At 41.2% G+C, this 17,500-nt stretch overlaps 1 protein-coding gene across 3 annotated transcripts in view; it reads right to left on the bottom strand.

Moving 5' to 3' along the window:
- Positions 1 to 17,500, bottom strand: part of LOC113827435 (integrin alpha-PS3) — a 40,103-nt gene that overhangs the window by 9,620 nt on the left and 12,983 nt on the right. For all 3 annotated transcript variants that reach the window (XM_070129910.1, XM_070129911.1, XM_070129912.1), the window contains exons 2-14: positions 16,241 to 16,459; positions 13,034 to 13,161; positions 12,078 to 12,199; positions 11,486 to 11,612; positions 10,772 to 10,894; positions 6,631 to 6,881; positions 5,783 to 5,995; positions 5,264 to 5,375; positions 3,998 to 4,177; positions 3,460 to 3,633; positions 3,084 to 3,226; positions 1,556 to 1,637; positions 375 to 507 (exon numbers count right to left, since the gene is read on the bottom strand). In XM_070129910.1, the coding sequence (XP_069986011.1) occupies positions 375 to 507; positions 1,556 to 1,637; positions 3,084 to 3,226; positions 3,460 to 3,633; positions 3,998 to 4,177; positions 5,264 to 5,375; positions 5,783 to 5,995; positions 6,631 to 6,881; positions 10,772 to 10,894; positions 11,486 to 11,612; positions 12,078 to 12,199; positions 13,034 to 13,161; positions 16,241 to 16,449 (1,997 nt within the window). In that variant the 5' untranslated portion in view covers positions 16,450 to 16,459. The remainder of the gene's footprint in view (positions 1 to 374; positions 508 to 1,555; positions 1,638 to 3,083; positions 3,227 to 3,459; positions 3,634 to 3,997; positions 4,178 to 5,263; positions 5,376 to 5,782; positions 5,996 to 6,630; positions 6,882 to 10,771; positions 10,895 to 11,485; positions 11,613 to 12,077; positions 12,200 to 13,033; positions 13,162 to 16,240; positions 16,460 to 17,500) is intronic.

The raw sequence follows: 17,500 nt of genomic DNA on the forward strand, positions 1-17,500 counted from the left end.
ATATATATATATATATATATATATATCATATATATATATCATATATATATATACATATATATATTTATATATATATTTATAAATTTATATATATATAGATATATATATATATATATATATATATATATATATATATATATATATATATATATATATATATATATATATATATATATACATACATATACATATACATACACACACACACACACACACACACACACACACACACACACACACACACACACACACACACACACACACACACACACATCTATAAATCACGCACTACTAAACAGTAATTCATAAAACACCACACAATCACTCCCAGCACGAAAGGGCCAACCCCTTCCTCCGTCCAGCTGTTCACTCACCTGTACCTGTCGAAGCGGCTGGTCACCTGCATGTTCACGAGACAGGCATCGTCACCGTCTTCCTCGCAGCCAGTCACTATCCCGACTCTGGACAGGGTCATCGTTCCTATCCCTGGTTCCGTCTTGGGCTGGACTGTTTTGAGAAGCGGAGAGGAAATGATAATAGTAATAATAATAATAATAGATTGGGCGAGATTTGCGTGCGTTTAGAAAATGGCGGTTTGGGGGGGGGGGGGAGTATGTCAGAGTTATATTGTTGTGGATGAATTCGTGTGATGGGAGGTGATTTTTGGGTTGGGTAAGGTAGGGTTGGGTAGGGTAGGGTAGGGTAGGGTAGGGTAGGGTAGGGTAGCGTAGGGTAGCGTAGGGTAGCGTAGGGTAGGGTAGGGTAGGGTAGGGTAGTGTAGTGTAGTGTAGTGTAGGGTAGGGTAGGGTAGGGTAGGGTAGGGTAGGGTAGGGTAGGGTAGGGTTGAGTTGGGTTGGGTTGGGTTGAGTAGGGTGGGGTGGGGTGGGTGGGAAATGGTTGGGTAGGGTAGGGTAGGGTAGGGTAGGGTAGGGTAGGGTAGGGTAGGGTAGGGTAGGGTAGGGTAGAGTAGAGTGGGGTAGGGTTGGGTAGAGTTGAGTTGAGGTTGGGTTGGGTTGAGTAGGGTGAGGTGAGGTGAGGTAGGGGTGGGGTGGGTAGGGAAGGGAAGGGAAGGGAAGGGGAAGGAAGGAAGGGAGGGAAGGGAAGGGAGGGAAGGGAGGGAAGGACAGAGGGAGGGGAGGGAAGGAGGGAAGGGAAGGGAAGGGAAGGGAAGGGAAGGGAAGGGAAGGGAAGGGAAGGGAAGGAAAGGAAGGGAAGGGAAGGGTTGGGTAGGGGTAATGTGGAGTAGGGTGGGGTGGGATAAGGTAGGGTAAGGTAGCGTAGGGAAGGGAAAGGTAGAGTAAGGTAGAGTAGGGTAGGGTAGGATAGGATAGGATAGAACAAGGTACGGAAAAATGAAGCAGGGTAGAGCAGCACAGAGTAAAATAGGACACGACAGGATAGAGTAGGGAAAGAAAGAGTAGAATAGGACAGAATAGGGAAAACTAGAATAAAGTAAAGTAGAGCAGAACAGGGATAGGGTAGACTAGGTTAACTGATCAAATTGATTCCCTACTATACGTCCATGCAATATTAGTGTAATATACATCGACCTTACCGAGAATATTGTGTCCTTCAGGTGAATATAAGTCATATTCCAGCTTCATGTGAATAGGTTTCCGAGGGTCCACTTTGTCATCCTGAGGGAAGAAGAGGAAATATGGGAATAGATAAATGGAGAAATATGGAACGGAATACACAGAAGAAATTCAAATTGTGAAATCATTAACGGTGAGAGATGAGAGAGAAAAGGACGGAGGGAAGGAAAGAGAGAGAGGAGGGAGGGAGGGAGGGAGGGAGGGAGGGAGGGAGGGAGGGAGGGAGGGAGGGGAGGGAGAGGGTGAGAGAGAGAGAGAGAGGAGAGAGAGAGAGAGAGAGGGAAGGGAGGGAGGGAGGGAGGGAGGAGGGAGAGAGAGAGAGAGAGAGAGAGAGAGAGAGAGAGAGAGAGAGAGAGAGAGAGAGAGAGAGAGAGAGAGAGAGAGAGAGAGAGAGAGAGAGAGAGAGAGAGAGAGAGAGAGGGAGAGAGAGAGAGGGAGAGAGAGGAGAGGGAGAGAGGGAGAGAGGGAGACAGAGAGAGAGAGGGAGAGGGAGAGAGAGAGAGAGAGAGAGAGAGAGAGAGAGAGAGAGAGAGAGAGAGAGAGAGAGAGGAAGAGGAAGAGAGAGAGAGAGAGAGAGAGAGAGAGAGAGAGAGAGAAGGGAGAGAGGGAGAGAGAGAGAGAGAGAGAGAGAGAGAGAGAGAGAGAGAGAGAGAGAGAGAGAGAGAGAGAGAGAGAGAGAGAGAGAGAGAGAGAGAGAGAGAGAGAGAGAGAGAGAGAGAGAGAGAGAGAGAGAGAGAGAGAGAGAGAGAGAGAGAGAGAGAGAGAGAGAGAGAGAGAGAGAGAGAGAGAGAGAGGGAGAGAGGGAGGGAGAGAGAGAGAGAGAGAGAGAGAGAGAGAGAGAGAGAGAGAGAGAGAGAGAGAGAGAGAGAGAGAGAGAGAGAGAGAGAGAGAGAGAGAGAGAGAGAGAGAGGGGGGGAGGGGAGATGGAGAGGGAGAATGCAAGCGTGAGCGTGAATATGAGTGCGAGTGACAGTTGTGGAAATGTAAAAAAATAAACGATCAGATAAAACGAGACGAAAGCGGTCAATGAAAAGAAACCATACCTTACCGATGGAAAAAAACGTGAAAAAATAGACGCATAATTTGAAAAAAAAAAGAAGAAACAAAGGAAACACATTTTGGAAAAAAATGACGAAAACAACAAATGGCTACAAAATTCAACTTAGGATGTGAACACTGCAAACCTATATATATAAAAAAGAAACAATCAATTTACATTCCGTGCCCTCCCCTCCCCTCCCCTCTCTCTCTCTCTCTCTCTCTCTCTCTCTCTCTCTCTCTCTCTCTATCTCTCTCTCTCTCTCTCTCTCTCTCTCTCTCTCTCTCTCTCTCTCTCTCTCTCTCTCTCTCTCTCTCTCTCTCTCTCTCTCAGTCTCTCTCTCTCTCTCTCTCTCTCTAAAAAAAAAAAAAAAAAAAAAAAAAAAAAAACACAAGTAGCACCCACACTCAAAAAACAATAAACAATTAAATAAAATCAATAAAACTCACCTTAACCATAACTGCATACTGGAGGCATTCAGTTTCCCGGTTTGTGGCCACAAGACTGATTTCCCTGAAGTTGCTCTTGTTGTCGGTGAAGAAAGCTCGAGGAGAGGGAAAGGCTGTGTCAAGTGTGATGTTTCCCTTAATACCTGAAGGACGAGAAGCATACCATTACATAAAAAGGGGTTAATGGTGTCTCTCTCTCTATATATATGCAGTTTTACGCAGGGAACTCCAGCCTATGTAGAACCATGATTTCTGAAAACTGCTTGTTCTTATAAGCTTTTTTTAAATATACTTTTCACATACGTTCCTCCTCTTAACTTTTCCGTTGTGAGTTTATCAGTCCCACTTTCACAGCAAGAAGGAAAAATGTACTTACTGACATAACGTGGGACTTTGTAGCCCCTGTATCCCAAGCAGGCAGACAGTTGGAACAGGGTATCATTCAGACCAATATTGGGTGGATCTGAAGTGAGGCTACCTGTAATGTAGGCAACAGGTCGACTCCTTAGCACCACTGCATGACCTGACACGAAGCTGCCAATGGCCAGGTCTGTGATTGGGATGAGAAAGGTACATTTTTAACATCTTAAAAGGCTTGTATTTTCTCCTACATTTCTGACGTTTAAATATACATTCTCAAATTCGGCATTATCACCTGATGCTCCCAAATTATATAATGACTCGTGCTCTATAAACCGGGTTTGGGAGAAGATGCATTTAAGTAAAATATATAGCATAATTAAGTCAAAGTGGAACTCCAAATTCGCCTGAAGGACACATAATAACCTTAATATACACATACATAACGCAGTGAACTAAACCAAATGTCGTTTACAATTACTTCAACAGACGAGGAAAATAAATTATACAAAGTAAATTATATAAAAATAGGTTCCACCCGCCGTCTTACTCACCTGGATAACCATTCTTGTCGAAGTCGATGCCTCTGGAGAGACCCATGCCAAAGCCCTTCATAGTTTGGGGAAAGTCTTGAGGCTGGAGCTTCTGGGAGTGGGTTTGCCTCAGCCCAGAAGCGGAGCCGAGGTAGATGTACACGGCGCCATCGTCTTCCCAAGGGGCTCCTATCGCCACGTCTGGGTGAGGCGGGGAAGAGAGTCAAGAAATGAGGGGGGGAAATATTCGCTTCAGAGTCAAGAAATGAGGAAAAAGTTCACTTCAGAGTCAAGAAATGAGGAAAAAGTTAACTTCAGAGTCAAGAAATGAGGAAAAAGTTCATTTCAGAGTCAGAGGGGAAAAACGAATCATTTCAATCAAGAAATGAGGGGAAAAAACTATTCACTTCAGAGTCAAGAAATGAGGAAAAAGTTCACTTCAGAGTCAAGAAATGAGGGGAAAAACGAATAATTTCAGTCATGAAATGAGGGGAAAAAACTAATCACTTCAGAGTCAAGAAATGAGGAAAAAGTTCACTTCAGAGTCAAGAAATGAGGGGAAAAAATAATCACTTCAGAGTCAAGAAATGAGGGAAAAAACTAATAATTTCAGTCAAGAAATGAGGGGAAAAACTATTCACGTCAGAGTCAAAATATGAGGAAAAAGTTCACTTCAGAGTCAAGATATGAGGGGGAAAAATCACTTCAGAGTCAAGAAATGAGGGGAAAACGAATAATTTCAGTCAAGAAATGAGGGGGGAAAAGTAATCCCTTCAATGTAAAACGATATATCTGATCGAATCATTGCCGTGCATATCTATAAACAGAACAACATAAAAAAATGTGCTGATAAAAAAATCAATAACATACAGGCTTACAAACGGAAATAGCTTAACACACGCAAATGGATATACTCAACCACAGTGTTACAAGCGAATCTATAGTGTTGCAGTTTTAAACATACATAAGTATGAGACACAGAACAACTTCCTCTACACTTAAAATCAAACACTATGCATTAATTATTATTATTATTATTATTATTATTACTATTATTATTATTATAGCTTAACACACACAAATGGATATACTTAATCATAGCGAATCTATAGTGTTGTAGTTTTAAACATCCATAAGTATGAGACACAGAACAACTTCCTCTACACTTAAAATCAAGCCATATACATTATTTATTATTATTATCATTAGTAGAATCAAACACCATACATTATTTATTATTATTATTATTATTATTATTATCATTATTATTATTATTATTTATCTTACCTTCATACCCGTCCGCATTGAGGTCCCCGACACGCGCCAGACTCGTGCCGAACCTCGCGAAGCTCCTGGTGGATCCGTGGTATCGGTAATCGGAACTTACCAACTGCTGGTCCTATTAGAGAGAGATTTTGCCTGTGTTAGACTAGGTGTGGTACTGTAGGATACTTTAGGATATTGGGATAAGGACATCAGATACTTTCTTCTTTTAGTTTGTAGTTAATCTTTAGAAGTGAGTGTGAGAAGTCGTTTTTTTAATAGAAAACGAAAGATGATATAAACACCTCAATATTTTACGGTTAACTGCATTAAATAATCCTCTTTCACAAACAAAAATCTATTTTAGAAACTATAGTTAATCTGCATGATAATCCGATGTATATATATCATAAAATAAATTTGATAAGGGTCAAGCCATCACAATCACAGATCCCCCATTAAAATTCCCCACAACTACGGCAGACAATCAATTAACCGCCCACACCCTCCCCTGCCACCCGCTCTCCCTTAGCCCCAACTGACCTGCGAAGAGAGGAACACTTGCACCCTCCCTGCATCCGGTTTGTCCTTCAGGGAGTGCATGGGCGCCCCGACAAGCAGATCGCTGAGGCCGTCTCCGTTGACGTCTGCCGCGACCAGAGAAGCACCGAAGTTTTCCCCGAGTTGCTTTCCCTTCCACTCGGCCAGGACGGTGAGCGGCTGAGACTGCCAGTCGGGGAAGGAGAAGACAATCACCTGAGGACGAGAAGTTAGCGGTCAGGATTCAGTTATTTGATTTATATATTATTATTATTATTATTATTATTATTATTATTATTATTATTATTATTATTATTTTTTTTTTGGGGGGGGGGGGGGGCTCATCTAGATTATACCTTCGATTATTGGATGAAATGAGGTTGTTTAAAGATGCTGTGATATCGGCCTTATCTGCATCATGTAAATGTAAAAAATAATTTAGAATACTTGAGGGGCTCCTCCTAACGTATATAATAAATGAGTTTATGTGCGTCGAAAAGTGTTCTCAGACCAATTAACCGAAACTGTATATCTTTAATGTTCTGTTAGTTTAAACATTCTTCTGTAACAGAAACATCGATATGTACACGTTCATGTATTCTGTATCATATTAGAGCACATCAACGTATTTCGATGTTTATAGAATTAAGTAATAATGACAAGAAAATAAATGAATAAATGTGCTAGATGTTTATAGCATAAATAATCGCATATTCGACCATTTAGTCTGAGTACACCTACACACACGCCTTCAAATCCTAACCATATCTCACCGACACAAAAATCTAACAAACAAAAGAAGACTCACCCGAACAAAAAAACAAACAAACCAAAACATCCCTTGAACTGACCTTGCCATGCGACCCGGCCCCTCGTGGAGCACCTCCCACGTACAGGAGCTCGTCCTTTGACCTGAACCGCCCCGAGGTCACTGAATACCCCATGAGATCGAAGTCTTCCATGGCAGAAGTGTAGTACGGGTTGGGTATGAATGCCCTCGAAAACATCTGGTATTCTGGTATTTTCCCCCTGGTCTGTCTTCTGCGTCTTGCAATGCCTCCTACGTGTTGCATGTACGTGTCCTTATAGCGGATGATGGTTCCTGAAGGAGGGGCGAAGGTGGAAGGAGATTTAGTGCTGGTATTTGGGATAACCATTAGTTTGGTATTGATGCTGTGGTATTCTGTACAAGTTTTTTTTTCTAGTAACAAAGGTTATAAGTACAAGTCATGATGATGATGGTAATGATGAGGATGATAATAACGTGTATTAATGATAATGATGATAATAACAGAAATAATGATAATGGTTCTGATTTTCACAATGATAACAATACTACTTCTAATACTAAAATGCTAAAATAATCCTACTACTAATAATAATTACAGTCTTAACAACGATAATGATAACAATGATAATCATTCTGATAATCATACTAATAATAACGATAATGATAACCATGATAATGGTTATAATAATAATAATATTAAAGATAATAATGATAGCAGTAGTAGTAATAATAATAATAACAATAATACTATTATAATTAAAAATAACAATAATATGAATAATACTCATAATGGTAGCAGTGATTATAAAAATAACGATAATGGTAATAATATTAATAATAATATTAATGATAATAATAATAATAATAATAATAATAATAGCAATACTACTACTAACAGCATTACTAATCACAATAATAGCAATATTACTAGTAATGGTAGTAATAATGATAGTAATGACGATTATGGTAATAATAATAAAAGATAATGATAATGATGATGATAATAATAATGATGATAATAAAGATAATATTGATAATGATTACAGAAATAAAAGATATAATAATAATACAAATCATATAAAACAACAAGTTAGATGACAATCAGAATGAAGAAAATACAATCTTACAAACCCTATAAATCACAAAATCTCGATAACAAAGCATTACCAACATAGAAGTATAACAAAACAGTATCCGCCATTTAGACGCGCTCAACTCCAGTTACAAACACACCAGAAAAAAAGAACAAGTGCTATTCACTCCTAAAGGGATTTAAAACCCTTTTAACCCTTCCCAAAGCTCTACTGTAGATCTGTCAGTGTATGCTATAAACGCCATGACTCTGCAAACGAATCGTGGCAACATGACAGCGTCTGTATAGGCAACGCCACTCACACATACTGTCGCTAGTGATAATCCTTTGGCATGTCAACAAGCTCGCGAACTCTCTCTTTAGCGTCTGTTTTCTTTATTCTATTGGCTTATTTTCCCTTTCTAACTACCATTTAGAAGCTCAGACTACCTTGCAGTGCTCGTCGGGTGTTTCCCAGGGCTTGGAGGTGCTAAGGAGTGGGTTAAAAAGAGCGTTATGGTAGTAATGTTTTGGATTTAAATCGAATGTTTAACCGTCTCGCATTGGGAAGTCACACCCAGCGCGCCACTGTGTTGGGGAACTGTGCAGTGGCGCTGTGGATATTCTTAATTGTGTGTGTAAATTTTGCCTCATCAGCTTCAATTTTGTTCATAATAGTAACCAGTCTTGTGATCTTTGAATACTCCGACATGTTGGAGTCTAAACCATTATCCTCGGTGAATATCGCATTTCACATAATCACTCAATTTGAAATTCCCCACGAGGCGAAATGAATTTTAAACTCCTTAACCTCCCAATTTGCAAATATAAACTATAACGGGGCAAATAGGCAAAATAAGTCAAGAGCTCTTCTGCCAAACACACACATACGCGCATGCTTCCCAAACCATGATTTTACTCGCACGGAATCGACAACACGTATCACATATCGAGTAACAATGCGAGTTAATTGAGGAGTCAGCACCACGACAGCCAGGCAGAATAGCAAACGCTGAAGCATCCCTCTGCCTCGCCAGGTGGGCTAAAGGTCAGCTGAGAGCCATTGTTACCAGATCGTCGGCAGCTGTGCAGGCCCCTCCCCTTCTTCCAACCGGTGGCGCGATGCATATTGCTTTAAGTAACTATATATGTCATGTACAGGCACGCCTTTCCTATCATGTCTGACATTTTTAAAGCGGTCTGCTGGTAATTATTTCCCTTCACATCTCTCATCGGTTGAGGGGAAGGGATGGGAAGGAGGAAATGGGTGGGATGGTAGACTTAAATTTTAAAACCCGGAACAGATGAGGAGTGGAACAATCTCGTTCTGGAGTGAATTGCATGGACACGAACAGCCGTTGCAAATCCGAACGGTCTCGCAGCATTTATCGATCGTCTGAATTAAAAGAGAGAGAGAGAGAGAGAAAAAAAAAAAACGAACCGATTTTTAGCAGCGACGCGCCGACGTGAAATGTATACATCAACACCGCCCTCCATTAGAGCTTACGGCATACGCCAACTAAATATAAATGTGACCCTTATGTGTCCTTTATCGTTGATTACGCCTTTTTATTAGCGTAGGCGTAAATCAACGAGATGATTCGACGAGGGATAACAGATGCTATTGATCAATGCCAGCTGATTACCAGGGATTCAAGGGCTTGGTGCTGCCGTCGCTTGCAAGTAGTGTTTACAAGCGATCGGTTCTTGGCATAAAAAAAGTTCAACGTTACTTTTCTTATGCTACTGAGACCATGGGGAAATACAGTCGAAGAATGAGAGAGAGAGAGAGAGAGAGAGAGAGAGAGAGAGAGAGAGAGAGAGAGAGAGAGAGAGAGAGAGAGAGAGAGAGAGAGAGAGAGAGAGAGAGAGAGAGAGAGAGAGAGAGAGAGAGAGAGGCAGGCGGGGGGTGGGGTAGGGGGGGTAGGGAGAGTACCATCGCACTTTCGACGTGGTGACGCAATGCATTAGGCGTGTGAACATAAGTAACAAGCCAGTTGTCGCTTAATCTATGGTAATATCAAATCCCAATATTTAAAACACTCGCATCAATCCCCCCCCCGAAAAAAAAATATATATATATATATATATATATATATATATATATATATATATATATATATATATATATATATATAGCAAATACTAGTATGAAAAAAATAAATCACACAAAAAATATCTAACGGTATATTCAACACTTGCATGTTACAGCAGAAAAAAATACAAACGACAACAAAGAGGAAGATATCTGTGAGAGAAGCAGCTGTAACAACACGACAAAAAAATCGACTCGGTCTTAATTCGCGAATACATTATAAATGAAGGTAACAGTGGTTCCCGTTCCCCACCACGGCGTCGAACATATTAAGGTCTGATCGTATTCTACACCATACACGAAATATTGCTTCCCATGATCTGTTATCACGGAGCTAGAAAAAATTCCCACACTCCACGAAGACGAGATCCATGATACCCGTGACGATATAAGGATTCCGAACACATACTGCACATTTTGAGTGAGATTGTTTACTTTCGAAAATGGATGGATGCATTCGAACCACGGAGGCTGGTCAAGTGTCAGAACAATATATCCTGCCTGAAAGAAGAAAAAATGAGGAAGGGAGAGAACGAGAGAAAATAAGGAAGAAAGAAACAGCCGTGATGTAAGCAGCAATTCGGTAGCAGGATGTTGGTCGGTGAGCATCATTCTCCCGTATCCTTGTAGCATTCCGCACTGTTTGCTAGATTTACGACACTTTCGTCTTTTTCCAATGGTGAAAGGTGTTTTTTTGTGCGGCTTTTAGACCACTGAATAATTTTATGAGAACGAAACAGATGCGTTAGAAGCGATTAAAAAAATGATATGGAAGTTAATGAACTAAAAAGACACGTGATATTCCATCTGCAATATACACCCAACACCTCAGACGCAGAAGAGACAGAATAAATAATAAATTCAAACAAAATAAAAAACAAACAAACAAAATAAACACAAACAAAAAACAACAACGAAATACGAAGCAACACATAACCCTGAATATAAATGACTCTAAAAAAAAAACAGTCGGGAATAACATCAGTAAAAGAACACAGATGTCGGTTTCGCGTGTCCTGTGCATCGTCCTCTCACCTCGCCACTTGTACACACCCGGGGCGCCCACTATCATCTCGGTTGGGTCGTCCGGGAAGTGAAGAGACATACCCGCTTCTCCGTGGGCGTAGTAGAACACCGCGTCGCCATGGGTCTGCAGGGCTGGAAGGGAAGGGCAAAATAGACTCCGTAATTCACTATGGCGACCTACATGGAGTAAGAAATAGGCAAAAGCAAACGTATTATGAAGTTCCCTCAACTCCAGGAGTAATTTGATCCTTTAGATGAAAAAAGTCTTGATGAAAGCAGTGTGTCTGCCGCAAGCCCCTTTGCTGTGACAGGGTGAAGTGTATTCGATTTGGAATGCACAGCAACAACGGAGAAAAACAATGTGAAAAAATATATGGAGGTCAATTATTAATATGTCAAAACAACTCGCAATAGCAAATAAAAGAACATTTGAGAAAATGAAAGCGAACTGTGATATTGAATAAAACAAATTAAAATCGTGGTCAGCAGTCAATCTCTTTATAAAGAAAACTAGGTCAAACAACAAAAATCATTTCAATCGCGAATTTATGTCAGGAATGTGACTTTAGACCACGAATATTTACATTATTCAACAAATACGTAAACAACCCGATTGTTTGAAAACCTACCCAAGAAAAAGAGAAACATTAAAACGCAAGGAAATTGAGTGTTTCAAGGAAAAAACAAAAACAAATTAACCAGGCAATTTTCGCCTTTACTCACACTCCTGAACCAAAGGCAGCTTCTTGTGGGCCGGAGCGTTGGGCAGGGACTCGTTAAGCCAGTAGCACGCTCCGTTCATAAGATAATTGCCGAGTAGTTTCTGGTTGATCCACCTCGGCGCGCACACCTGCTTGGACCGGGGGGGGGGGGGGGAGAGGGGGGTGGCGTGAAAGGTTAGGAATGGCCCACACTGCAGAACTCTCTGGGTTAGTTCTTTGTTATTTTCTATTTTCCCTATAAACGTACATATATTTTGATGATTTTGGATGTGGTGAAGTAAGGAATATAACATTTTAGTAGCTATACCCAAAGGTATTTCACCGAATGTCCAAAAATCACCTATTCCGGTATACCTTCCCGGTGAAACAAAGATACTGGAAAATACTATATTTCCCATTTAAGTTCCGTTTTCCCGTATTTACCGGAAGGATATGTTGAAGTTAGGAATATATTTATTTTTTATCATCTATGCCCCCGAAACAGTTCATCGATTGTCCAAAAATCACCTATTCTGTCATACTCTTCCGGTGAAAAAAAACAAAAACTGGAAAATGCTACCTTTCCCAGTTGTGTTCAGTTTACCCGTACTTACCGCTGTGATTTGCCTGTCCTCGTCAAAGGCCGGCTGGGAATCGAGAGAGCCTCCGAGCCAGCCGCCGTTCTTCAGGTCGTGGTAACTGAACTCGCTGTTGGAATTGTGAACCACGGTGTTCCCTGTGGAATGAACCGGAAAACTCGCCAGTTAATAATCTGATTTGTTCTCGGTCTCTGTTTAAGTCTCACTCTCTCTGTCTCTCTGTCTCTCTGTCTCTCTGTCTCTCTCTCTCTCAATAAACGTGACAAAATAAAAAATCTCGCTCTCTCTCTCTCTCTCTCTCTCTCTCTCTCTCTCTCTCTCTCTCTCTCTCTTTCTCTCTCTCTCTCTCTCTCTCTCTCTCTCTCTCTCTCTCAATAAACGTATCAAAGTAAAAAAAAATCTTTCTCTCATTTATGAAATATTTCTGTCTCTAGGACAATTTGATAAAATATGAATAAAACAATGCATTCAAAAAGTTCGACTGATAGAAGCTCACTTCCGCTACTGAATGACTAAATTAGAGTAATGAATTTGACATGATTATAAAGCTAATACACGCATCAAATATCAATTATCAATTTCGTTCTATTGTTACTGCTTGTTACAACCCTTTCCTCTCCCTCCCTGATCTTTATCTCATTCTCTAACCCCCTCTCATCCACTTATCTTTATTCCCCAACGTACTGTATTTACCTCTCTCTCTCTCTCTCTCTCTCTCTCTCCCTTTGTCTCTCCCTCCCCCCCGTCTCTCTCTCTCTCTCTCTCTCTCTCTCTCTCTCTCTCTCTCTCTCTCTCTCTCTCTCTCTCCCCCTCTCTCTCTCTCTCTCTCTCTCTCTTTCTAACCCCCTCCCCCCTCGCTCTCTCCCTCTCCCTTTTTCGCTCTCTCTCTAACTCCCCTCACCCCTCTCTTTCTCTCTCTCTCTCACACACATCCACAAATACAAAAGCGCACACAAGCAAAGAATTCTTACCCGTTTGGTCAATGTGCAGTTCCTGGCAGGTGTCTCCTTCAAGGCTGCATTTGAACACCACTCCTGGCTCCCTTATAGCCGTGGGTCTGTAGCGGCTTGAGTTCGCACGTGGAGCCCCTACAACTAGCCTGTAGGGGATAAAGTTGAGTCATAGACGAAGAGTATTTTATAGGACGGAAAAAAAACAGAGTCGGTATGTTTTTTTCTGGTTTATTTGTGTGTGGAAGGTCGTCTTCTTTGATATAGGAGGGTATAGGGACAAATGGAATTGTCTGATTTATTATTTTTTTTATACGCTAATTCCATCAAGTAAGTTCAGTAGAGATTTTTTTTTTACAGTAACGTTCAAGACTTCCTGGCTGTTATATACACTGTCCCTGTATTTCTATGGTTGTCGTGAATTCTTGTGAATAATGTTAGAAAGACAAACTCGTTATTTGTATCTATATTTTAGATTTGACCCTTATGAGCTTCACGAGAAAGGCTAATTTGATCCTAAACAGAACCTTCAGTAAGAGATTCACAAGACTAACGTGAGAGACTAATTTGACCCTTACCAGAACCTTCAGTAAGAGCTTCACAAGACTAACGAGAAAGACTAATTTGACCCTTACCAGAACCTTCAGTAAGAGCTTCACAAGACTAACGAGACAGACTAATTTGACCCTTACCAGAACCTTCAGTAAGAGCTTCACAAGACTAACGTGAGAGACTAATTTGACCCTTACCAGAACCTTCAGTAAGAGCTTCACAAGACTAACGAGAAAGACTAATTTGACCCTTACCAGGACCTTCAGTAAGAGCTTCACAAGACTAACGAGACAGACTAATTTGACCCTTACCAGGACCTTCAGTAAGAGCTTCATAAGACTAACGAGAAAGACTAATTTGACCCTTACCAGAACCTTCAGTAAGAGCTTCACAAGCCTAACGAGAAAGACTAATTTGACCCTTACCAGAACCTTCAGTAAGAGCTTCACAAGACTAACGAGACAGACTAATTTGACCCTTACCAGAACGTTCAGTAAGAGCTTCACAAGAGTAACGAGAAAGACTAATTTGACCCTTACCAGAACCTTCAGGAAGAGCTTCACAAGACTAACGAGAAAGACTAATTTGACCCTTACCAGGACCTTCAGTAAGAGCTTCACAAGACTAACGAGAAAGACTAATTTGACCCTTACCAGAACCTTCAGTAAGAGCTTCACAAGACTAACGAGAAAGACTAATTTGACCCTTACCAGAACGTTCAGTAAGAGCTTCACAAGACTAACGAGACAGACTAATTTGACCCTTACCAGAACGTTCAGTAAGAGCTTCACAAGACTAACGAGACAGACTAATTTGACCCTTACCAGAACCTTCAGTAAGAGCTTCACAAGACTAACGAGAAAGACTAATTTGACCCTTACCAGAACCTTCAGTAAGAGCTTCACAAGACTAACGAGAAAGACTAATTTGACCCTTACCAGAACCTTCAGTAAGAGCTTCACAAGACTAACGAGAAAGACTAATTTGACCCTTACCAGAACCTTCAGTAAGAGCTTCACAAGACTAACGAGACAGACTAATTTGACCCTTACCAGAACCTTCAGTAAGAGCTTCACAAGACTAACGTGAGAGACTAATTTGACCCTTACCAGAACCTTCAGTAAGAGCTTCGCAAGACTAACGAGAAAGACTAATTTGACCCTTACCAGAACCTTCAGTAAGAGCTTCACAAGACTAACGAGAAAGACTAATTTGACCCTTACCAGAACCTTCAGTAAGAGCTTCGCAAGACTAACGAGAAAGACTAATTTGACCCTTACCAGAACCTTCAGTAAGAGCTTCACAAGACTAACGGGAAAGACTAATTTGACCCTTACCAGAACCTTCAGTAAGAGCTTCACAAGACTAACGAGACAGACTAATTTGACCCTTACCAGAACCTTCAGTAAGAGCTTCACAAGACTAACGGGAAAGACTAATTTGACCCTTACCAGAACCTTCAGTAAGAGCTTCACAAGACTAACGAGACAGACTAATTTGACCCTTACCAGAACCTTCAGTAAGAGCTTCGCAAGACTAACGTGAGAGACTAATTTGACCCTTACCAGGACCTTCAGTAAGAGCTTCACAAGACTAACGAGAAAGACTAATTTGACCCTTACCAGAACCTTCAGTAAGAGCTTCGCAAGACTAACGAGAAAGACTAATTTGACCCTTACCAGAACCTTCAGTAAGAGCTTCACAAGACTAACGGGAAAGACTAATTTGACCCTTACCAGAACCTTCAGTAAGAGCTTCACAAGACTAACGGGAAAGACTAATTTGACCCTTACCAGAACCTTCAGTAAGAGCTTCACAAGACTAACGGGAAAGACTAATTTGACCCTTACCAGAACCTTCAGTAAGAGCTTCACAAGACTAACGAGACAGACTAATTTGACCCTTACCAGAACCTTCAGTAAGAGCTTCACAAGACTAACGAGACAGACTAATTTGACCCTTACCAGAACCTTCAGTAAGAGCTTCACAAGACTAACGAGACAGACTAATTTGACCCTTACCAGAACCTTCAGTAAGAGCTTCACAAGACTAACGTGAGAGACTAATTTGACCCTTACCAGAACCTTCAGTAAGAGCTTCACAAGACTAACGTGAGAGACTAATTTGACCCTTACCAGAACCTTCAGTAAGAGCTTCACAAGACTAACGAGACAGACTAATTTGACCCTTACCAGAACCTTCAGTAAGAGCTTCACAAGCCTAACGAGAAAGACTAATTTGACCCTTACCAGAACCTTCAGTAAGAGCTTCACAAGACTAACGGGAAAGACTAATTTGACCCTTACCAGAACCTTCAGTAAGAGCTTCACAAGACTAACGAGAAAGACTAATTTGACCCTTACCAGAACCTTCAGTAAGAGCTTCACAAGACTAACGAGACAGACTAATTTGACCCTTACCAGAACCTTCAGTAAGAGCTTCACAAGACTAACGAGAAAGACTAATTTGACCCTTACTAGAACCTTCAGTAAGAGCTTCGCAAGACTAACGAGACAGACTAATTTGACCCTTACCAGAACCTTCAGTAAGAGCTTCGGAAGACTAACGTGAGAGACTAGGGGTTTCAAGCTCACTCGTCTCAACTCGTGACCCAAAACCTGAAATGGCTGAGCAACACGGCGACTGATCCACGAAGACAAATTAGCCGAGACTCACCAGGCAGTGTCGTCGGACGTCCTGTGCTGAAGGGCGACAGTGAAGCCGAAGTAGGACTCCCTCCCCCAGTTGCTGTACTCGAGGGTCGGGTCTGTGTACACCATGGCCTTCGAGACCTCGAGATTAAAGCATGAGTATTGTGGAATGAGGAGGGTAAGCAGAAGAGCGAGTGGCAGCGGTAGCAGCCGAGGTCCCTGCTGAGCCTCCATCTTCAGGTGTCTGTGGAAGACAGGAAACGAAAATGAGCGATGACGAGGATATCCAACGATATTTCCCGAGACCTAAACGGGGAAAAAAATCACCGAGCTTTTAGGCTTAAGTCTGCTAATCCTTATCTCGTGTAAACAAGCACAATCTAGAATAAATATCTTGCTTAACTGCATAATCGTTACTAAAATAATATATGAATGAAAGCCTCAGACAAGGAAAGGTCAGAGGCATCAACATGTGAGATAAGATACTCCAACCCAACAGTATACTACGCAAACACACGGTACACTAACCCCCTTTAACCAACCCCCTTTATATCCTTTCAAAACACACACATACATCAGCGAAAGGGCATGTACTCTCTAGGTATGTCCATGCGTGTATCTATGCCACTAAAATTGCTCCATGCGGGTGCTAGAGTAAGATTTTTTTTTTACAGAATCAGTGACTATAGCAGTCCCCCCCCCCCCCCCCCCCCAGTAGCGGCAGGGTAGCCATCGCCGTCTCTCTGTGTCCTGTGATTCCTGTCCCGGCTGATAGCGGAGTGTCACGTGGTCATGTGTCATCCCGCTGGGCTGGGCGCGCGCGCGCGTTTTTCTCGGGGTGATAATTGTGCTTATTCGTAACTATTCTTTAGATTGTTATAAATCAATTTAGATTCAGGTTTGTGTACATGCATATTTACATATATATAAATATATAAATCTATGTGTATATATAAAAATATGTAAATATACATACATATATATATATATATATATATATATATATATATATATATATATATATTCACCCATCTCTCTATCTATCTATCTATCTATCTATCTACCTATCCATCCATCCATCCATCCATCCATCCATCCATCCATCCATCCATCCATCCATCCATCTATCCATCCATATATCCATCCATCCACACATACATATGTACATAGAGAAGACAGACAAACATACCTATTAACAATACGAGAATGCGATTATGTAAATGAATTCAGTTGGCATCATAGACAGTTAACTTTTATCAACATTCATCAAAAGAGAGAGAAAAAA

The sequence above is a fragment of the Penaeus vannamei genome, chromosome 14 (assembly GCF_042767895.1).
Source record: "Penaeus vannamei isolate JL-2024 chromosome 14, ASM4276789v1, whole genome shotgun sequence".
Classification (NCBI taxonomy): domain Eukaryota; kingdom Metazoa; phylum Arthropoda; class Malacostraca; order Decapoda; family Penaeidae; genus Penaeus; species Penaeus vannamei.